The sequence below is a fragment of the Lynx rufus genome, unplaced genomic scaffold (assembly GCF_022079265.1).
Source record: "Lynx rufus isolate CCGP_SWC_20201006 ecotype Redwood Valley unplaced genomic scaffold, mLynRuf1.p SCAF_26, whole genome shotgun sequence".
Lineage (NCBI taxonomy): Eukaryota > Metazoa > Chordata > Mammalia > Carnivora > Felidae > Lynx > Lynx rufus.
Window position 1 is genome coordinate 3601244 of NW_025814841.1, and position 24704 is coordinate 3625947.

Genomic DNA, 24704 nt, shown 5'->3' on the forward strand with positions numbered 1-24704 from the left:
AGGGTTTTTGTTCGTTTGTTTGTTTGTTTGTATAACTAAAGCCTTCAAAATAAGATCAGGTTAAAGAAAATTGTTGGGGGTTTCCTGGCTGGCTCAGTTGGTAGAGCATGTGACTCTTGATCTTGAGGTTATCAGTTCGAGCCCCATGTTGGATGTAGAGATAACTTAAAAATACAATTCTTTAAAGCAAACAAACAAAATAAGTTCAGGTTGTATAAGTCAAACACTGAAAAGCTGCTAAGAGTGTTTAAAAACTAAGATCAATATACACGCTATAAAGATTTTATTTTTTAATTTATTTCTTTAAGATTTTTTAAAATGTTTCTATTTATTTTTGAGAGAGAAAGAGAGAGACAGAGCATGAGTCAGGGAGGGCCAGAGAGACAGGGGGGCTCACTGCTGTCTCTCACTGTGCTGACAGCAGTGAGCCCACGCAGGGGCAGAAAGAGGGAGAGAGAGTCACAAGCAGGCTCTGCATTGTCAACACAGAGCCTGACATAAGGCTCAAACTCATGAACTGTGAGATCATGGCCTGAGCTGAAATCAAGAGTTGGATGCTTCACTGACTGAGCCATCCAGGTGTTCCCAAGATTTATTTCCAAATAGCAGCCCAATAACAATAAAATAAATCACCGACCTCTACCAGTATCATTAAATTGTTGAGAATGCAAACTATTTTTTTTTTAAATAAAATCCAACCTAAAGCCTTTCCTATTTATTTTCATGTTACCAGCACTTTGGGTTTCCATTTACTTTATACCACGAACAGCATGCAAAGACTTGATGTGTTTACTCAAAACGAAAAAAATATATTTTGACTGAAAACCAATGTTACTTCAAGATGTAAAAGAGTGTAAAGCACACTCAGGTATTTTTTAGAGTAGGTCATAACTTAGAAAATAACGTTTTGAATAAATCAACTGACATAGTGGCATTCCAGACGACATCTCTTCTGTGCAGCCTCACTTGCCCCTCCAGGAATTCGTATCAACAAAAAGGCATCAATTATTTTCTATGTTCACTTATTCAAATAGCCTTTCTCCTCGAAAAATTGCCAAGAAAAATGAAATAATTCATACCAAAAGCATAAAGAGTCAGTTATTCATGTGTAAAAACTTGTATCAGCAGCAAAAAAAAAGAAAAAGATGATAATATAGCTGTTTCTGAGTTAACCAAAGAATCCTCTTCTCTTTAAAGATAAAACCCTGATACAACTCTCTCAATCAATAAAGTAAGCAACAAACTTACTAAACTATTCTTCAAATTTCTGATAATTGACAAGGAAACAGCTGAGAAACAATTTGAGGATGAAATATTTACCTATTTCCCCCATTCTCTGATGCCAAGAAAAAATAAAAACACTACATCTAAAATATAAAGGATTGGTGAAGCAGACTTTCCTTTCCATTTTAGATCTATCTGCTCAGAAAGTAGGGGGGAGAGTATGTAAATAAACAAAACAAAAATGGTCAATCAAGAAATAAATTCCGGGGCGCCTGGGTGGCTCAGTCAGTTGAGCATCCGACTTTGGCTTAGGTCATGATCTCATAGTTCGTGGGTTCGAGCCCCGCATCAGGCTCTGTGCTGGAGCCTGCTTCAGATTCTGTGTCTCCTTCTCTCTCTGCCCCTCCCCCGCTCATGCTTTCTCTCACTCTGTTTCTCAAAAATAAATAAATGTAAAAAAATTTTTTTCAATTACCAAAAAAGAAATAAATTCCATAATTTGAAAGTCTTTTATCATCTTCCAAAGTAAGTATTTTTTTCAAAGGTTTGAGTAAGCAGAAACTTAGGTTATGTATATGCATAAAAACATAGATGGGAATACTAGCAATTCTTGTGGGTTTTTATCAGGGCATTCTAAGAATGTTTAGACTAGTAAATCATGCTGCTCTAAGAAGCCAAGTGATGTGGCCTCCAGGATGGCAGGGTAATAGGGCTGTGACATATCGAGTCAACCAACTGAAGTTTAAACTGGATTTAAAAGCTCCAGTTGTGAATATCTTCTTCTTCCCTTGCAGTTCAAAGTATATCGCTATCCAAAAGGCAACCTAAGCTGTGAGAAAACAACTTTCTTCATGAAAATTTGGTAAGATCAAATTATATGGCAGTTTTAATAACTTTAGACACAATGGCACCTTGACGGACTTTCTGATGAATCTTCTTCACAAATTTCACTTCAAAATATGTATCAAACAAAATGTAAGGCCTATGTTAATTGTCTACTTCCATATTTTTGTCCTTTTCTTGGTTGAGGTTGTTCTTCAGATGATACTTCGGCATTCAAGTCTGATGACTTTCAGCTTGAACTAAGTAAATGAGGGGCCACAAGTGTGTAAACGTGTTGAAGATCACATGTGTGCCTAGCCACTTCCAACGTGGGAAGAAATGACCAGCCTTTGAGAACACTCTGTCCTGGAGGCCAGGATGCTCAATAGCTGGGGAAATGATAATTGGTGTCATTAATTCTTTCTTTTTACATGACGTCTACTGAATAATCTCTTTTAGTTTTTATGTACCTGAAATTAAAAGGGGATTAGATAATTTTTGAAAATCTATTCCTCCAATCCTAATTTCTCTGTTCAAATTAGGGCAGAGCAACATCATTTGTGGTAGTTAGTAAGGACACAAAGCAAATGCTGCTTGAAGAAGTTGATTCCAGGACCAGAGGTATGGCGTGATGATATGGGGTGATGAAATATAAAGCATATTCACTAATTTTACGTTACATAAAGAAATAATATCTTAGTATGAGGAGGTAGAAGGTGTAAAGGAACATGATGAGTACCTTTTAGCATCATTTCCAGCTTTTTGCTTCTGTAGACTGTGTTAAAAATGCATTTGGTTTTAAAAAGCATAATAATTGTTAATGATTTTGAAAAATGAAAATACACATCATTTAAGAATCCATATAACCTAAAATAAATCTTCAATGAAATCATCCATAACATTTGATATCAGTTTTAAAACAATCTCAAAGCACTTACTGTCACTATTTTGAAGAATCATGAATCATATGAATCATATGAACATATGAATCATTATGTTTAGGTTAAATTTCATAAATATCTGAGTTGCATGATACATAAAAATAAATTAGACAGAATTGAAACACCCACTGTTATTAACATTTCTTATTTATTTTCAAGAACATTTATTTTTGTTTCATATCCCTACCTTCTGTCTGGAAGAAAGTAAATTTTAACATAAGGATTCCTTGGCCTCCCATCTTCCCTGGAAGGGAGATCCTTTGCTCCCAAAATTGTAACTATTAATTGGTGACCAACCTTGTCAAACCATAGTTTTATCTGAAAAGCAAAAATATTCATTTATCAGCTCAAACTTTTACTACCATAACATAATGCTTACATTCCCAATCTTTCCCCATTCTCTTACACTAATATGAGCACAGAATAAGTTTTACTTCATAAATTGCACTTAGTTAAAATAAAAGGATATGCTATAATAACTTCAATGAACAGAGGCAATAATTCAGATTATTTTGGATGGATTGATAAATCACTTGAGCTTTTTGTTATCCTAATGTGATTGCTTATTAACATGCACATAATAATTACCCTAAGAACTTCACATACAATGACTGTGTTTGCCTATCTTTATGTAAGAATCATATTTTAGTTCCCCTAAAATAATGAGTTCAGAATAAATGCTCAAATGAACTGAAGAGATACCTCATTTATATGGCATTCGTAGGGAATTTTTAAGCAAATGTTTTAAAAGACAAAACATTTCATTTGAAAAGACATTTTAAAGATTACAAGCAAGGTAGAATTACCAGTGGCTTTAGTCCATAGACTCCTTGATTTTGTATTTAAAGCCATAATAAATTCATCTTTATAGGTTTTTCTTACACAGACATCGAGTCCCTTTTTCATTAGAGGAGAAGATATATTACATCCTTAGAATAAAAGGGTATTATTTTACCATTCGAGATGAGAAGATGGGAGTAACTTCTCTGACATAATTAGGAATTGGAACTTCACATCCAGCTGCTAAATTCATTTGATTTAACAATTGTCACCTCCCACACACATACCTCACACTCCCACACCTAGCTAGCTAATTCTACCCTGTCAGGATGTATAACTTGGCTCTAATCCACGTTTTGGTTTGGAACTCATCACATCTCTGGCCATTATCTTGAAATTGAATCCAAAATCTGAAAGTTGGGAATAAAATTATATACTGTTTAATAGTTTAATTTTTCCTTTAATTTGGAAGTTTAATATTTGCAGCAGTTAAAAAAAATGTTAATATACATCTCATGTCCGTCATTCCCTCTCCTCCTGAAATGGACAGTCAGGTCTGGACCAGGTTCTGAGATATACAAATAAATATATAACATATATACACATGCATAAAAATCACCTAAATATATATATATGTATATATGATATATTGGTAATTTGGTTCTAATTCTAACATGGCTCTGTTGAGTCTCTCAATTCATATCTCAGAGAACGAGAGGCTGAATGAGACTTTTGAGTCCAAAGAAGAGGACTAATGGCCCAGAAGAGTATATAAAATTATTTACCATGCTCTTCTGTCAAATGGAATTAGCCCTCTTAATAACAGCAAGAAATATTTAATTTTAAAAATTATAATTAATACCCTTTATGTTATATTAAGCCCTCATATTTAAAATGCAGGTATTACCATGCTGTCGTGTAACAAAGTTTTCTTAATAGAGCTGCAAAGTACAGTCTCTAGAAAAGTGTTTCTTAAAGGGTGGTTCACTAACCTTACATCTGTGTTATCTGGCTTATTTGTTGAAAAGTTACAAATTCCTGTGGCCCACCCCTCACCTACTGAATCAGAATGGGGCCCAGGTTTTTATTTGTTTGTTTTTTTGACAAATTTCAACAAGTCCTCCTGGTGATTCTCATGGGCATTAAAGTTTGAGAACCACTGCCTGAAACTAGGGGATTAACACCCTGAAAGAAAAAAAAAACCTCTTCAACATGCGAATAGAAAAAAGTTCAAATATTTGCTTGTGTAACAACATTAGAACATAGATACGGGTGAGGGTAAGTGGAAAAAAAAAGAAACCATTGTTCTGGCAAAAGACATGAGGGGAAAACAACAAGAAAAAAAGTAAGAAATACAAGAGTGTCTTTATATGAGATGAAACAGAGATGTTGTCAGAGCGTATCATGGTTCTTCTAAAATGTGTGACCAAAAACCCCATTAATTTCCGATATTCTCTATTTTCTATAGCAATCAAAAAGCTTATGGCTTTATATTTCCAGGACAATTAAAAACACTTCTCTGAGGATCATGATATGATTATTAGGCACTTCAAAGAAAAAAAGATTCTGAAAGGCTAAAAAAAAAAAAAAAAAAAAAAGAAAACCTTTTTCTGGTAAACTGTACATTTAGAAACAAAGAAACAATAATAATAATTATTAGACTAAGCTCATAATTATTGGAGCAAGTTACTGATTTCTGTAAATTGTTTCTGACGGATGAGACTAAGCATTTGCCATCTTCACAGGTGATATTTTTGCTCCTCTAAACTCATTAGACACAAACATTTGAGATACATAACTTCAAATGCTTGATAAGCAGTATTCTTTTTAGATTTTCCTATGCCACAGAAAACTAAAATTATAATTTGTGAGTAATATTCATTTTTCATACAAGCAGATACTAGGCATATGGCCTCCATATATACATTTTATAAAATTTATAAAATTATACTTTCCAGATATATAAATGTTAATATAGTACATTTTAATTTTATGGGTTTTTTAGTCAAAATTACAACTTTTAATAAACTGTTTTAAACTAGGCGTTTGATCGATAGCCCTAATTTTCATTTTATATTACAGGACTTGCATTGAAGTTTTTAATAGATATCCAGTTCACATTAGCAAAACAATTATTTTATTAGCTAGATTATTTTATCACATTCCTAAATTTCTTATCTGTGCTTTTCAAATGATAGGTGAAAATATATCTGTTGATTCCCCCAAAATATAATAAGTGGATTTCCACAGTTCTAGATGACATACTTCTGATTTTACCTCTATTTCATTAATAAAAATCTTGGAGCATCTTTTTAATTGTTTGCATATAATAATCATTCCAGCTTTATCATGTACCCATTTTTAAATGTCCTAAGGAGAACCTGAACAGCACAAGTAAATATTTAACACTATATAATATTAAGTAGAACAACTGTAATTTTTCAAATTTAAACTAAATTAGTATTATTCAAAACCAACAACAACAAAAAAAAAAACATGCAGCAAAGCAAGGAAAGCATAATACTACTTAAAAAAAACAACTATATTGTCATTATTTTACCATGTAAGGGTTTCCTAATGAAAAGAGGCAAACAACTTGTACCAAGTGTTACATTAAAATTAAATCCCATTTCAATTACAAAATGTGAACAACATAAACCCAACACATTTTATTTAGATAATCATTTTGTTCTTTCAAAATAACACACTTTTCAAACTTGAACCTTATATATTAAATGGATAAAATTCATATTTTAGATAAGGTACAAATTTATTTGCCAATCTCCTCAAGGATTTGTTGCTTGGAAAATGCAAGAGAAAGATGTTAAGTGATAAAATGAATGATTTAAAGAGACAGAAAACTTAGTGCAATAAAAAAAAATATCAGCAGTATAAAATTAGCCAGTTTTGTCAATATTCTATACACAAGTGCAGTCTGAAACCTATCAAGTTTTAGCATTCAGTGGATCATATAAAATCACTAACAGAGATTGTCTCTTTAAATTTTAATTGTATTTTCATCTCCATGCAGAAATTTTACAAGCTGGCTTATAAAATGATTTGAAAGTCAATAATATGGTTTGGAGCAACATACCAAAACAAGTTTCCTACTACGCATTTTCCAAAAACATACAAATAAGGGTTAAAACACAACTTTCGTTTCTATCAGGCAGACAGGGCCTTTACCTGAACCCTAGGAACAAAAGGCGTTGTTCTTCTACTAAGGCTTTGGCTCTGGTAAGCAAAATTAAAGAAAAAAGCAATAAAACAAAACCAAAAAGGACAACACGCTGGGACTAAAAGACCAAAAGTAAAAACAAACACATAAAACTATCCCTTAAATATTATTTTTCCATAACAATACATATCTGAATTAAGGACTTCAATGTAACAAGTTAATTTTGCCAAAATGCTAAGATATATAAAAACTATATAAAATCAGATGTTTAAATGTAATCAACACAACAGGAATTAAGAGCGAATGTAAAATAACATTTTTGGGTTTGTATATTCTGAAAGAATGAGTGTAAACATAATCCAGGAGTCAAGAAATTTCAGGTTTTACCCTTAAACGCTCTACATAGAAAAAAATCAGTCCATGAAGTTACATAAAAATGCACCATAGAATTATTATTAGTGAAAAGTCATCTGTAGAAGTAATCATGTGACTTCTCTAAAACACATCTAACAAAAATTTTAAAAACATTAGCCAAGTTGGCTCTAGCATTTCTTAAAAGAATAAACACAGTAAGATAAAAGCGTGTGGAACACACTGTACTAACTAGTTGATTCACACCTTAAGAATTTATACCAGGTTCTAGTATTTAAACACCATTTTTAAACATTTATTACATACTATACAAGGTAATACTGTTTATTGCTAATCACACTTATTAATGATAATACCTCAATTCTTTTTATTTATACAATTCTGCCTCTACTGGCAGGTTATTGCAAGTTCATTGTCTCCAACAAAACTAGAAGGTAGGTGCTATTATCTCCAATTTGAAATAAGGAGACATAGAGAAGGCTGGATATACTTGCCCATATTCAAACAAAAAGTAAGATAGTGTAAAGGTAAAAAAAATAAATAAATAAAGCCTGGTTCTAAAGAAGAAAACAAGAAAAGGAAGGGAAGGGAAGCGAAGGGAAGGGAAGGGAAGGGAAGGGAAGGGAAGGGAAGGGAAGGGAAGGGAAGGGAAGGGAAGGGAAGGGAAGGAGAGGAGGGAAAAAAGCCCAGTTCTGATTAAATCATTGTTTCAAATTCTTATAATAAAATCAAATTTTCTTTCTCTTTTGGCTTATCCTGTTTTCATTTGGAAACAGTTACCAAAAGACATCACAATAATCAGAATTTTGTGCCTTTAGTAAGGCATGCTAATAACTAAATAGGAACAAAATCAGAAGCATACATCAGGGTTTGGGAAGGGATTTCAAGGCATTCAATTCTTCCTTCCCTAAGATTCCATTCCATTCCTCACATTTCCCATTCTCCTGTCTAATTCAAAGAGTTATCAATAAAGGCTTCAGACCTTTCCATTGCTATAAGGAAACAGATAATAAGTACTAGGAGGACTGTTGCCTAATTTGATTGTCACCAGATAGACACTATTTAAGACATAAATCTAAAACCCAAAGGAAAGCAGATCTTAAAAGCAGACATCAATCATGAGTCATCTTTCTCTCTCTCCAAAAACCAAGGCAGTCTCAAATCTAAGCAGTCTTCCTTTTGTGTGGAGACATTTCCAAAGGAAGAAAGAAATCTTTAGATATGGAGTATGTTACTGATATCTGTCTGCATGATCCTAGGTGAATACTTCTCTAACAAATGGGCCAAGGATGGATGAAACGCATAGAGATTAACAAGGCCAGCTGAACAAAGGAACTAACAATATACTCTATTTGGAAATAGATTTTATTTTCCTTCTCCTCTCACCTGTTCTACCTGTTTTAGACCCAAAGCAACAGGTAATGGAAGATTTGCGCAGGTAAGTTTTACTTCATAAACTAAAAAAGCTTAATTTGAAATGAACAGCACTTCAAAATAAATTCATCCTTTACGGCAAACATTTTCCATCTTCTAAGATGATCTCAAGTAAGCAATTCACAGGTTTCTGAAATCAGTTGTCTACAATCTAGGGCAATTTAAACCTAATCTTTACCTATAAGTTTACACATTAAACTTGGCTGGAAAAAACATATTTCTGTTTTGCTAGTGTTTTTAATTGAGACGAAATTCACATATAATAAAAGTAACCATTCTAAGGTATACAATTTAATGGCATTTAGTACATTCACGATACTATGCAACTACCGCTTTCTTATAGTTTGAAAACTTGTCATCACCCCCAGAATACCCTATGTACCTGTTTGTACCTATGAAGTAATCAACTCCCATTCCCCTAATGCCCCAACTCCTGGCAACTACTAAGTTGCCTTCTGTCTCAATAGATTCTGGATATTTCATACATGAATGGTGAACTATTACGTATTGCATTGCAATTTGCGATTCATACTGATTCATTTATTTTACAGGAAATATCTGATGAAACCTGTGACAACTCAGCCTCATACAAATGAAGAATTGAATTTGTACACTATTTTGCATTTTTTTCATGTTTATTTACGAGAGAGAGAGAGAGAGAGACAGCTTGAGTGGGGGAGGGGCAGAGAGAGAGGGAGATACAGAATCCAAAGAAGGCTCCAGGCTCTGAGCTGTCAGCACAGATGCGGGGCTCAAACTCATGAACCGCAAGATCATGACCTGAGTCGAAGTGGGACACTTAACCGACTGAGCCACCTAGGTGCCCCTTTGCATTTTTAATGTCACTTTGCATCATACACTGCACTATCTTTAGGGCATTCCTTTTATGCAATGCTTCTGGAATAACAAGGTTGTGATGATGAGGTACAAAACATAAAAGCTCAAGGGAATAAACCTTCATTTACAGGAAGTTTTTAAAAGGCTGTAGAGTTTCTAAGGATATTGAAAGATACATACCTATTCTTCAGTTACTTACTCCATTTAAATGGGCATACAAAATGGATATGGACAATATTTACAAACCCATCACTAAAAATGGAGTCAGAAAAATATTAAAACAAAGTAACTTAGGGAAACATTGTAGACATAAAGCAACCACAGACCCAGAAGTAAAATAAAGTTATTATCAGTAAGAATCAATGTGTTCTTATAGAAAGAAAGAATTTTAAGCTTCTCACTTTTAAAAAGAGTCAAAGGCTATATTTTATCTTAACACTGTTTCAAAAAGTAGCCAACTAATTTAAATTATTGATTTTTAATTTAATTTTAAGTGGTTGATTTAATCATTTAAATTATTAACTTTAAAGAATTGAAAGAACTACAAAAGTAATCCCCTAAAGAAGCAAACTATTAAACTGTGCAAGAACGTAAGTTTTAAAAAGAATCAAAATAAGAGAGTTTTGACACAGCCAAGGCTAACATACAGTCCAGGTGTCATAAACCTGAACTCAAAATGATTTTCTCACCAAATACATTTATGGCACTTTCATACTTATGCCCTAGAATAATAACCAGCAACAGCAGAATTCAAGCATAGAGAGGAAATAAACTGCATAAAGTTTTAAAAATATCAACAGCCTTGAAATGAAAGTTTAAACAACAATTTAAATTATATGTATATTTCTACTTGAGAAAATATCAGTCCACGAACTGACCTGATACATTAGGAGGTCAGCTTATATACCATACAAATTTTCTTTGTTCTCCAGAATTAGCAATGCCATAAAATTGTGAGCTATGGGCATAGGTAAAAACTCACCAGAATAAAAATGCCCAAAGGTAAAATAAATAGAAGGATATAGGGATTGTAATGTTGCCTTGCGACTTCCTGGGAATTTTCCCAAAAGGTGATAAATATGGACATATTTTCCTAAACTCTACATCTTAGAGAAAACCAAAATGGTCTCCAGTTGGCAGGAATAGGGTTAAATATAAAGGGAAACACTATATCCAGAAGGATATCTTGCTTATGTTTCCTGCATGCAAAGAATGAAAATAAAATTAAGTTTCATGAAGATGAAATCTGTGTCTATCGGATTGTTCACAGTTATATTCCCAGCAACTGGGATTAAGGTTGACCCAGGGCCAGAGCTTAACATATATTTCTTGAGTCAATGATTGAAGATTAATTTCATACAAACATTTTTGAGGAAAATTTGGCAACAGATTTCAAGAATCTCAAATTTTTTTCTCTTTCCTTCTCTTCCTGTAATTTTACTTCTGAAAAGTTATCCTGACAAAAGAATGTTTTGTTCGACCTAACAGAATATGTAAGAGTTATACTGAAGGATTTCCATGGCATCATTGTTTATAGTTATATAAATTAAGAACAAGCAAGATGTCCCATTATAGAGAATTAAGTTAAAATGGTATATTGGCTATTAAAATAATTTTAAGAGAAATTTTGAAAGAAAAAAGTTTTAAAGAAAAATGTGCACAATATATTACTCAGTAAAAAAGCAGATTTCAAAATATTATACACAGATTTATTAGTTTTGTTTAAACATTTATATGTATGTGAATGTTACACTTTAGTGACAGGTTATACGTGATTTTATTTTTTATGTATTTATCTGCAGTCTAGATTTTCCACAGTAAATATGTATAGTATTTATTAACACCATCTTACTGGAACATATCCCTTCCAAGTCATAAGAAAATGATAAAATATACACATTTTAAACTATAATTACATGGATTTTAAACTAACATCATTTATAAATGTAAATATTATGACTTGAAATCATTAATTATATATTTAGAAGTATAACTTTTAAGTTTATGTTTCCCTAAAATACTTAAGTCTTACCTTTCTACTATCTTCATTTTGAACCATGATGAAAAATAGCTGAATTTGAAATTTGTCTAAATGCCTGCACTACACTCCTTAATCTTCCCCCCACTTCCATACGCCCTGGGATTTCAAAGTCAGTAACAAAGCAATACTTACTTACTATGAAGTCTAACTTCCGCTCCCTCTTCCACCAACTGAAGCCAACTACACACACACACACACACACACACACACACACACACACACACACATTTATTTATGTACTGGCATCATCCAGTCATACTATGCATTATTTAAAGATGGACTATTTCACTGAATCCATAATAATTAAAAAGAAATGGTTAATGTCTATTAGCACTTTCTAAAATGGTGAAAGTACACATATGTTTGTAACTACAAATGACAACATCTGTGCTGTCAATATGTGTAAAAGAATAAGTTGAAAGATGCTACTTATGATGGAAACTGAAAAAAAAAAAAAAAGACCACTGTCTTCAAATGAAAAGGTTCACTCTGTTTATGAGAGAAAGTAAACAAAAATAATAAAGAGAAGAAATTCATTTTTGTAAGACATTTACAAGTTCCTGGTAAGTATCTCAACTTCTTTCTTGTGTAACTTTTCTGTCATTGCCACCTTTGTGATCAAAATAGTCCCAGAACAGACATGTCTAAGAACTATTTCAATAATTTAAATCTGTTAATTCTGCTTATACTTCCTATATCTTTTAATTAATAAAAATTCTTCACCAAAAAAATCAAACACCTCCCTTCCCCTCCCCACAAAAAAGAAATTTCAAAGCTGATTAAACAAGAAGCTTTTTCTATTGCTCTTAAAACACCAGCCCAAAAATAGTTTATTTTTTAATTGTAACATTTTTTATCCAAAATTCAGTATCTGAATTTTGATAACCTAAATAGTTCTTAATAGTGATAAAACTGCAAGTTTATGCAAGTTTACTAATTCATCAACATTATGTTTCTAAACTATAACAACATGAATTTCAATATATTAATATTTTAAATAGTTTAAAAAGAGAATGACAACTGAAGAAATTGATAATAATTGAAGGCTCAAGTTTGCAAGGCTCTTCTAATATGGACAGATAATGCCTTATTGAATTTTTCATTTTTATTATAAAATGTTCAAATTAGGGATCACTTACTATGTAATCACACAGTATACTCAGTTATCTATTAAATATTTTACCATCTATTTAGTTTTGTCTGTTGACCAAAGCATCTCAAGTACCATTATATTGAGAGCAATATTCATACCCCAATGCTTTACTGTGACATTCAAATTTCCTTGAACTCAAAAAGTAGGGAATGTATAAAATTTACTTTCATCTTAAATATACCATCTTTGTACAACACATCAATTTTATTTCTCTTAAAAGTCTAGGACAAGTTATAGTCATTTTAAGACACTGAGCAAAAATCATATACCTTGAATTTTAGAATAAAATTACTAAGGTAAAAAAGGTTTTAGATAGCATCACAAATTTTCTCGTTAAATTCCAGAAAACCTAGGGGGTATAGCTCAGTGGTAGAGCATTTGACTGCAAATTCCAGAAAACCTAATAAACTCTAATAAAGAAATATTATGCTAAGTAATTTAAATTTCAATTAACTGAAATTACTAAGAATGAGAAAGTTGATGGTTAAAAGCAAAATTATAGTCTAAGAAGCAGTTGGTTTACAAAATGCTATCGTCATAAAGTGTTAACAATACTTGGTATTCCAAAAAGAGAAATTAATGTAGTGATTACATACTGAAAGTTGTCCAGACAAGTACTGTGGAACATCCCTCAACATGCCGGGACTCATGGGAGAGGTAACGGAAATAGAAGGGCGATCCATTTTTTGAGATTCGAATGAGCTGGAACCTGAAGTGGCAATTATACATAAGAAATAATAATGATGACTCTTCATTAGCATTTAATAATCTTTACCACATATCTTTTAAATTATTTATGTATTTATTTATTTAACACGTCCACAAAACATCATTAAATAGACCATTTTCTTAGCCACAGTATTCCAAATAAACTTACAGCTATGTTTTGAAAGTGTAAGTACAGCTGAGCCACTCTCTTAAGACCAAGAGTGAAACATTTTCTCTGCCAATTATAGTAAAGACCGACTTCTATGCCAGGACTTAGTTACTTTGCTATGTATATACTAAACTCGTATCCTATCATAACATATTAAGAAATTTCTAAAAATAGAAACTCTGGAAAAATCAAAACCTAAATCAAAAAAGCAACTTGAAGGCGATGCAAACTTGTAATGCTAAAAACGTAAGTACTAGAATATTAATCATGAAGTGTTTCCAGGAAGTGACACTTTAAAACCGTATGTGGAAAAGAATATAGTAAATTAGATGGGTAGAAAGGAAGAGAGGGTCTATGAAACAAGAGACATTACAGCAGAGAAAGCACAGCCTTGGTACTCAGAAGTTATATATATGAATTTATTTCTATGGAGGGGAAGGAACGATTCAGAAAGTGAATAAAAATGGAGCTAAGGGGATAGAGGGGGGATTAAGTGCCTGGAGTTCTGGGCTACACATTTTGGCACTAATCGACTACTAATCATTATTGCCTCATTCTCTTCTGAGTGAGGCATTAACTGCATTTGAAGAAGATGACTTTACCACTTATTTGAAGTGTGAATTGATTTGAGAGAGAGGGAAAACACCTCAAAACAAGTGGAATTCAGTAAAATAATAATAGGAAAGGTTGTGAAGATGGAATGGGCAGAAAGAATTCAGCAATATCACAAAATAAACAAAAGAGGACTCGGAAACGAATTAGACATGAGAGATAAAGGGAGAAACATGAAGATTTCAAGCCTTGTAATTAGACAGGAGATCAAGAAAATCCTTTATGTCTCTGTCTTGTTCTCTGAACAAGACTCTGCTGATATTTCTTGGGATGTAAAACACTGGACAAGTCCTGTGTTTAAGGAATGGGTGGAGGGGTGCCTGGGTGGCTCAGTCGGTTAAGCCTCCAACCTCGGCTCAGGTCATGATCTCGCGGTTTGTGAGTTCGATCCCATGTCGGGCTCTGCGCTGACAGCTCAGAGCCTGGAGCCTGCTTCCGATTCTGTGTCTCTCCATCTCTCGGCCCCTCCCCTGCTCATGCTCTGTGTCTGTCTGTCTCTCGATAATAAACATTAAAAAAAAAAAAAAAGGAATGGGTAGAGAAGTTAATTAGAACTAACACGATACCTCTGAGACATCCAAGGGGAGATGTAAAGCAGGTAACTGGATGCAGGGATGGGACCAAATGTCGAGTAGATATTAGTGTTAGGAATCAAACCGTAAAGTGTCCGCCAAATTGGAGGCATGAGTGGATAAAACACACTTCTAAAAAGGGTATAGTCTAAAATGAAGGGGGAAACTTTATGTCTTGGCATCAGAAGTAACAGTGATACCTTATATAATATTTAGAAGTGGAAAGAATGATGGCTTTATGGTGAGAAGTAAGCTCAGTTTTCTACAATGTTAAGCTTCAAGTAAGAGGAAGACACTTAACATATTAAACATCCAAGGATAAAGGAATAATGACGGATCGTTTTGATAATATAAATTTAAGAGTCATATGGCAATTAAAACTATTATGAAGAGAAGGATTTATTGAGGAACTAAGAGGATTAATAATTGGGCCTTGGAGAAACCTATTCTTCAACATTTAAAGAATAAAGGATTGATTCTAATTTAATTTGAGAAAGGATCCCTATCTCCTCAGAAAAATTTTAAAATTATAGACTAGGAACTTTTTAAATAGCTATAATAAGATAAAAGGTTCCACCCTGCTCATACAATACCTGAGTGATGTTACATAAGTGAATAAGAACTGTACATATTTCATAGGACTTTTGTAAGAAATAAGTGTGATAATGTAGACACAACATCAAGCACAATCCTGGGCACCCAGTAAAATGGGAGCAGTGATGATAACGATAATGATATCATACATATAATAATTACCATTATATTAATACAGTTGACCCTTGGGTTGGGGGCTCTAGCCCCTACACAGTCAAAAATCCACAATAACTTTTGATTCTCCCAAAACTTAACTAACAATAGCAGAGAGACAGGGAGAATGAGAATCCCAAGCAGGCTCCACACTGTCAGTGCAGAGCCCCATGTGGGGCTCAATCTCATGAACCATGAGATCTGACCTCAGCCAAAATCAAGAGTCAGACGCTTAATCGACTGAGCCACCCTGGTGGCACTCATAGTATATTCTTAATTATTGTAGAATCCGATCACTTCTCATCACTTTCATTGCTACCACCGATGCCTAAGTCACCAAATAAGATACTAAAGATTCCAATGGCCTAAGTATCCAAATAAGATACTAAAGATTAAAATAGTTCCTTCACTGCCCCCTCTGCTTTCACTCTTGACTCATTTAAACTAGTTCCAACATAGTAGCCAGATTTTAAAACATAAATCTCTCCTCAAAACCAACTTATGTAGCTACTGATTGCCCTCAGAGCAAAAGCCCAAAAAAAGTCGTCTTTAGGGAGGCTTATGAAGTCTACGCAATTTGGCTGCCATTACTCCCCACCCTTCATCCTTCCCCCGTTTACTCTGGTGCAGCAACACTGGCCTCCTTCTTTTTCCTAAATGCATCTTAGGCTCTCCTGCCTTAGAGCCATAGCATGACCCAGTCCCCATACCTGAAAAGCATTTCCCCCAGAGAACCACTCTTTCAAATCTTTGCTCCAATCTTCCCTTCTCAGTATGGTCTATCCTGATCATCTTATTTCAAATGGCAAACCTATTCCTCTCTTCTTTTACAATATCCCTTACTCTACTCTCAATCAATCAAGAAACAGTTCATTGGAAAAAATCCATTTGTTTAACATCTGAAATAGCACTCAGACACAAGTAATAAAAAGCGTTTATGAATTTAACATTACTTAAACTTATATGTCTCTTGTTCCTTCACCACCCTGATGTTAAGTCAGAAATTACTATCCCATTTCTAAAAATATAAATTAGAATATTATTCAGTAGATTACCCCAAATATTCCCCTCACTTACTGAGAGTTAGTTTACAAAATAGTACATTTTAGGGCTCCTGGGTGGCTCAGGCATTAAGTGACTGACTTCGACTCAGGTCATGATCTCACAGTTCGTCAGCTTGAGCCCCTCTTCAGCTGAGCTCGAGCCCTGCTTTGGGTGAACGTGAACCCCGGGTGAGCTCCACTTCTCTCTCTCTCCACCCCTTGTGGCATTCATTCTCTCTCTCACTCTCTCTCTGCCCCTCGCTCACCTGTGCGCCGCCCCCCCCCAAAAAAAAAGTAGTAAATTTTAAAATTAGAAGAAATGGAGGAAGAAAGGGCTCTCTCTTTTAGGAGAGATGGGTATGTTCATTATTTTTATTGTGATGATGGTTTCATCTGTATGTCAACACTTACCTCCTTGTGCACTTAGGTGCAATTTATGGCAGTATACCTTAATAAAGCTATCTAAAAATACGTAGTATTTAAGATAGTGTGATTAAAAAAAACTCTTAAAATATTATAGAATTTTGTACTTTATCTCACAATAACATGAAATAATGCTAAATTTTTTCATTTGTATATGACTATATATTTGATAACAAGATTATTATATTTCTTAGTTTGTGTTAATTGATTAAATACTTGAACGACATTATTATTTTCTTCTAATATAAATGAAACTTACTAGACTCCAGTTGCGCATGTGTGGTATCAGGTATTCTAGGGATATCTCTGAAATGATAGAATAAGAAAACAAGAAATTGTTTCAACAACTAATGCAACTGCTATTTTGACTATTATCAACCCACATATAACAGCACAGTATAAAATGAACAAAATTGTGCATTACATAAATAAGAAAAAACAAGCTGTGGTACTTTATTGCTAATAAAAACATTCTGAGCTAACCCCAATTATTTAAAAAGGAATAGTCATATGCACTTAGAGGAGATTTATAAAAACACATACTTTATTTTCTATGTGCTTCACTACATGATTATCCATGCTAATAAATTTTTGAATTCAAGATAAGTTTTATGATAAATATATTTGAATTCTATTCTATTCTTTATTCAGTAACATTGAAATGAAAATAAAATATAACTAAAAGAAATATTTAAAGATTCAGATTGTGACTGAAATTTTTACTGAAATGGAGTGCAATAACTCCATTGAGAAAAAATGCAGCCATGGTTTTCATTGGGACTTAAAAATTGTAACTGCACTTACACCAAAAATGTGCACGTTTTTGTTTGAGATTTGCCAGGAGAGGTAGATTTTAAAGGTTAAGATCATTCAGAAAAGTACATAAAAGAATATTAAAGATAGTAAACAAAAATATGACTAGAAGATCCTTCAATACCAAGAAATAGATTCGATTAATACACTAAGCTAATACATTGCAGTTTTATCATATTACAAAACTATGAAAAGACAAAATGAAAAATAGATACAATGTTGTGTGCCAGATTCACTACTCTGAATGTGAGTAGTGAATAAAACTTTTTCAATAAATAAAGTTGAATTGAATAAAAAGTTTTCAATAAAACTAAGTTAGCAATGTAGAGTCATTTTCCCCAACATACGAAGAGTGCAAAATAATATACTTCAAATATTTCCTAAATGAATGAAAACGGGGCATTAGTGCTCTACAACAAAAAATAATTTCTATAGCCTCCACCCTCGAATACTCTTAACCCCAGCTTGTATTTAATAATTTGCTGCTGTCAGTGTATATATATTTTTTATTGCTTTTATTTAGCTACAAGTATATCTTTTACATTGGTTTAGAATATAAGCTTTTGTAAGGGAAACACTGCTGATATTTAATGAGTAATTTTCATAATATAAGCACAAAGGATGATATTTATTGCCAACTTTTGGAAACCATTAGTTTAATCTGTAAGTAAAAATTACAAAAGCCAAGGAATACTTTGGTATTTGATTATTTTTTTGGTCTGTTTCCTTAAAGATGTCATTTTGCTCCTTCCACTGTTCCTTCTGTTTAGGAATAGTGTGCCCTTAGGCCCTCTCTTTCCTATGTTGAAATCTCCATTTTGAAAAAATACAGAAAATTCACTGACCCTCATTTTTACAATGTAGAGGACCACAGTTCATGAAACTTTCTTCTAAAAGTAATTGTTACCGGAGCAACTGGGTGGCTCGGTAGGTCAAGCATCTGACTCCTGATTTTGGTTCAGGTCGTGATCTCACAGTTCATGAGATGGAGCTCTGCGCTGGGCTCTGCACTGACAGTGTGGAGTCTACTCGGGATTCTCTCTCTCTCTGTTCCTCCCCCACTTGTGCTCTCTCTCCCTCTCTCTCTCTCTCAAAATAAATTAAACATTTTTTAAAAATGGAAAAAAAAGTTTTTTAAATAAAATTCTTAAAAAGAAATAAAAGTAACAGTTACTGAGGTCTCCTTCTCCCACCATGCCTTTGGCCATCTGTCAAGCCACTAAGACAATAAGAATAATAAACACCTAAATATTTCTTCTTCTTTTCTAATGAACTGTGTATTCTAGCATGATAAGATAAAGTGATGTCATGATTTTTGGTGCGCTGTTTTAATAAAAATGAAAAGAAGCATTGTCCTCAAAACAATAATTTTTATGGAACAACCAGGTAATTTGCACAGTACAGATTGTTTAATGGTAGTCAATTTTATAAGGCACATGTAGAAAGTGCACAGACCAACTCACCCAATAGGTCTTGAAACAACAAGCTCCACTTGTGGTTCAGGTTTGGACTCCAGAATGATGTTATATACTTCTTCAAATGTGGCTCCTTGCAAGAACCTTCCATTCCACTCTAATACTTCATCACCTATAGTACATTCCAGTAATGATAAACTTAGAAAGAAAAACTAATCCCATAAAATACACTTGAAACAAAAGCAATCTTACACTGTAATGAACTCCATAGAATACAATCACCATTATGGAGTAAGACCTACTGACAACCGTCGCATTGGCATCAAATTTGATGATGAGATGATCAGTATTTTTACCCAAAAGGACAAAGGGATTGAGGAATAAAATTACATAAAAGCTATCTCTGTGGTTTCTTAACAGGAGTCTAACTCCAGAAACTATCTAATTGTGGAAACTATTAAACTCTGTTACCTCTTTGAAAACTTTATGATTATATTCTAAGGTTTTCAATATATATGCAACAAAGCACCTTATCTAAAGTTTCTTATAAAAAGCTTAACGCTTAACATCTTATCACATCTTCTCTAAGGCATTCAAGGACCTCTCCAATAGTATCCATTACGAAAGAGATAAGGAGTAACACATTTTAGGAAATATGTATTTATCCCTGAAGTTTGTTTCCTAAACTGTTGGAATTTTTTTCAAAAGAAAAATGAAGGCTTACAAGAAGCTAAATAATACTAGATACACAATAAGAGTATCCGTCAGCAAAAAAAATTATATCAGTAAATATAAAAATCTTTTTATCTAATGTGACTCCAGAAACAATAGTTATACTTTCCATTAATGAATAAAGTTTAAATATCTAAGTTAAAGAAGCCTTTGTTTTTGGTCAAATCACTTCCAAACGAGGATAACTTTTTTATAACTACTTGAGTTTAACAGTTTAAATATAAAAAATCAAAGATAGAAACCTACCTGGTCTAAGATGTCCTACAGTATCAGCTAAACTTCCTTTTTTTACTTTGGTAATAAATGCACAAAGCCGACCTGATTCAGTCATCTTTCCTCCTACAACCTGTTTAAAAGAGGAAAGTGTTTAAAACAGGCATACTGTTCAAAGGAACATAGTTGCAGATTCAAGTAAAAAATAACTAGACAATTTGTAGCTTTTAAAACTATAATATTCTAAAAATAATTTTTAAATAATATACTGTTATTATTAGGAACTAAATACATGTGAACTATTCTCACATGTTCTAAAATTTTCACAATTTAATCTATTATTTGTAAAAAATATTGCATACCTTAGAAAAAATTGAATAATTTGTAATTTCTGTCTTAAAGAATAATTTTTATCATTTCTAAAAACATTCTATTACAGTACTATATAGTTATATTAACATTTCCTTTTTTTTAAGTTTATTTATTTTGAGAGAGAGAGAGAGAGAGAGAGACAGTGTGAGGGGGGGTGCGCAGAGAGTCAGGGAGAGAATCCAAAGCAGGCCCCAAACTGTCAGTCGAGAGCCTGACATGGGGCTCGATCTCATAAACCATGAGATCATGACCTGAGCCGATATCAAGAGTTGGACACTAAACCAACTGAGCTACCCAGGAACCCCTATATTAACATTTCTAGCTGTAGATTTCAAATATCATGATCATATAAATATTTGTTACTTTGATGACAGTTATGATAATCTACTAAAATTTCATTAGTTAGTAATATTTTAGGCACATTGGTAATGTATATGATGATGATGGATTTTTTTCTGAGAAAATTACAAAGTGTACTGAATCTCATTTGAATTCATGTAAACTTTAAACCATTGGCATCCCAATTTTTTTCTACTTTTATGTTGTTATTTACATATATCTGTTAGAAAAAGGAAAAAAAAATGTCAGCAATAATGCTGTGGAGTCATATGTGTACCTGTAAGACTGGCCTCTTACAAAAATTAATGCTTCTGATCAACTACCATTCAATCACTATATCACCTTTATAGCATGTTAAGCAAACAGTGGTAATTAATTTCATTAACTAGTTATTTTTTTTCTCTAAATTGAGCGAATGATATCTGAATTTTAAAAATCACTGACTTATTGCATGTATTTAATCCCAAGTTGCAATGATTCACACCCAGTTGCAGTTCAGTTAATATTTACTGAAGATTCCTATGTTTCATTCTGAAAATTAAATGTATAGGTATTATGGGCCAACATCCTTATGTTACCATTTTTAAACTTCCTTGGCTTGATAACCTTCAATAGCAATAATCACCTACACTATTATTATGGCTGAAATCGTACAGTGTGCCTGGCACTGTGCTAAATGCTTGTGTAGTGCTTTATTTAAGCTTATGATAACAACTCAATAAGCATTATTATCTCCATTTTACTGATGAGGAATCTGAGGCTAAGCGAAGGTTAGCTGTCCAATGTCATGTTGCTAATAACTGTTATAACCAGGAATCAAGCCAAGACTTCCTAACCTCTACTCTTCACTGTTCTAACACCGTTGGACAGATCTGGATTTAAATCCCACCTTCATCATCTTCTTTGTGACCGTGGGCAAGTTATGACACCTCTCTAAGCCTGTTTCTCATCTGGTGTGTTAAATAACACAATAGAAGTAAAACACTCAGATGAGTGTCAGCTCCATGGCAGTCACCCAATAAATGTTAGTTGGGCAATTCCACTTACACCCAAAGTTTTCTAATAATTCACTGTATTCTATGGGACAATTTCTGTGGCAACTGCTTAACTCTAACAACCATTTACTCTTTTTTTTCATTTCAGGTTTTAATTTGTCATACAGATGCATGCATGCGCGCGCGCGCACACACACATACACACACACACACACACACACACACACACACACACACACAAATAACCCCACAGAGCTCTATTTGATCTACTTACCAAATAACTATCTGGTATTTTATAGTCGAATATATATCAAGATTTATATTAAAACTCTTAGCATACATATTTTTGAGTTTCCAGACTTTAAACGGTATTCTCTTCCTCATACACACGCATACTCACAAACCCACATACACATTGTGCTACCCTTACACAAAAATTATATTGCAATTGTTAAAAAACAAAATTCAACCAAGTAAATTTGAAGATCTAATTGGCTTTACTAAACAATTCATGAATCGGGCAGCATCCCATCCAGCAAGCAGAGGAAAGCTCTACTGAGCTCAACAAAAGAAAAGTTTCCAGAGGCAGAGAAAGGGCATTTAAAAAATAGGAAAAAGGAATTCATTAGCAAAGAATGTATTTTGAAGACTCTTCTAAAAGAGGGTCTAACAATAAATTTTTAGTATCGACCAGGAAATTCCACGTTGACTGGATAAAAAATATTACTTGGAACATGCACAAGTTTTGGTTAATGAGTGCAAATGCTCGGGAATTCTTGAAAATTGGGGAAAAACACTAAGTATAGGTTGGAAAGAGTTATTATACCTTTTGCTTTTCTCATAAATCTACAAAGGAGTGGAGAGCCAAAACCTCATATGTTTCATCACATACCTTCAAGCCAAGCATTGCTCCTGAATCTCGAGGTACGCTTCCATCTTTTAGACGCTTATTTAACAAAATACGACCAATTAAACGATCTCCATCTTTAGATGGCTGCCACGTCACAGGGTGCTGACATATTGCATCAACAAACAAAGAAATTAATGTTCTTTTTCGATAAAGGACCCTTGTTGTACAATCTCTCTGAACTCCTGATTACCAAAGTGTTATGATTACACAAACCAGTTTGTATTCAAAACATTGATCAAAAGCACATACTACATTATGCTTATAAGGTCAAGATTTTTCAAAATCCAATTATTTCAAATTCCTACAGAGCCCTCACACATTACTGCAGTTATATCGTTCTATAAATCTGAGAAATGTTGAAAACACATGCAAACTATCCACGCGCTGAAGATTAATTACAAATGGACAAGACAAAAAAGATGGATTGAAATTCTATGTAGCTAAACTCATTTAAAAATGATATTTTAATCTTCAAACGCTTTTGGAAGACTCTGAAAGACTTAATTGCAGTAAAAGTTAAAAGCTAAAGTTATATTAAAACATGAAATTTGAACCTATGATGAGGGCTTCCTTGAAACAGGTTTCTAGGTTAAAACTGTAACGATACACAAGCCCCCGTAACTTTTCAGTTGAATATGCATGAGAGAAAACAGGCCAGATTCAAAGATGAGGCTAGTTTATAGTGCTCAGTTTTTGTAGGTTCATTGATTCTTTCAGGTCTTTGATCCATTTAGTAAATTAACTTTGTTGGCTAACTCAGTGGTATCCACTGTGAAGCAGCTTGAAAATGTTAGGAGTTTATCTCTTTGTCAGGAGAGAACCAAACCCTTTACGAATCATGACACCATCCACTATGAATTATATGTCAAATAACAAAGTAAATGATTTGTGTAATCACAGTTTCACAGTTATCTAAAAGTAACATGCACATCTTCATGCAGAATTTGGCAGGCAAAAGACAAGTTCCAATCAATCACATCTATATGGTAAAAAGATTTCAAAAGTCTCACTACACTAAAAGCAAAAATAATAAATACCAAAGCAGATGGCAATGGTTCTAGTACTAATTAATACTACATTAAAATGCTATGACAATAAAACAAAAGAGCAAAATGACAGTGAAAGGGAAAAAAGAAAAACAACTTTTTCTGTGCAAACAGACCCAATTATCTCCCTTTTGCCTGGGATTGAAACTATTAATAATTTAATTTTCATCCCAAGGAAAACATATGCAAGCAATCAAATAAGCCAATCCAAAAATTCTTCATATTTGTGGTTTATAAAAACATCACAAAGTTCTCTCATGCGACCGTAGACAAAGCATTCCTTCGATCCTAATTTTTTATTTCATTTACTTATTTTTTGGTATGCCGTCAAACAACAAAAACAGCAAAACAAGCGAGAAGTATTTTGGTTTGTTTGTTTGTTTTGGTTTTGTTTTTCTTTTCTGCACCTTAAGAAATGCTACATTGACCCTTGAAATGCCCTGTCCTTTTATTATGTTCTGTTTGAATGAGTGACAGAGAGCAAACGAAGACCAAATGAGCAGGTTAAAAGGCAGGCTCCACAATCTCAGTACCTTATCACTATGGCTATGCTCCTCGTTAAGGGTTGTGCTACTACAGGTATCTACCCCAGAGTCCTTAATCTGAGGCTCAGACCATTCCAAATCCTCTTCCAAAGAGTGGCCACCAAAGTACATCATTTTCTTTTGTCTCTCAGACCTGGTGTTAGAGTCCGACAAAACTGCCTGCTCACTAGTTTTTCTTTTTCCCTTTTGACTGTCCCCTACAGGTGTGGGATAAAAAGAAAAAAAAAAAAAGATACAAAAAAGAAAACATGCAAAGGTGTAAATCAAA

At 33.3% G+C, this 24704-nt stretch overlaps 1 protein-coding gene across 39 annotated transcripts in view; it reads right to left on the reverse strand.

Moving 5' to 3' along the window:
• Positions 1 to 24704, reverse strand: part of RIMS2 (regulating synaptic membrane exocytosis 2) — a 614217-nt gene that overhangs the window by 271455 nt on the left and 318058 nt on the right. For 21 of the 39 annotated variants that reach the window (XM_047088910.1, XM_047088905.1, XM_047088889.1 and 18 more), the window contains 6 exons: positions 22828 to 22947; positions 20263 to 20362; positions 19333 to 19456; positions 17316 to 17362; positions 13379 to 13491; positions 3175 to 3305 (listed from right to left, as the gene is read on the reverse strand). In XM_047088910.1, the coding sequence (XP_046944866.1) occupies positions 3175 to 3305; positions 13379 to 13491; positions 17316 to 17362; positions 19333 to 19456; positions 20263 to 20362; positions 22828 to 22947 (635 nt within the window). Of the gene's footprint in view, positions 1 to 3174; positions 3306 to 6953; positions 7002 to 13378; positions 13492 to 17315; positions 17363 to 19332; positions 19457 to 20262; positions 20363 to 22827; positions 22948 to 24424; positions 24634 to 24704 lie in introns of all 39 variants that reach the window. The other 18 variants (XM_047088894.1, XM_047088906.1, XM_047088888.1 and 15 more) reach the window with 3 other exon arrangements.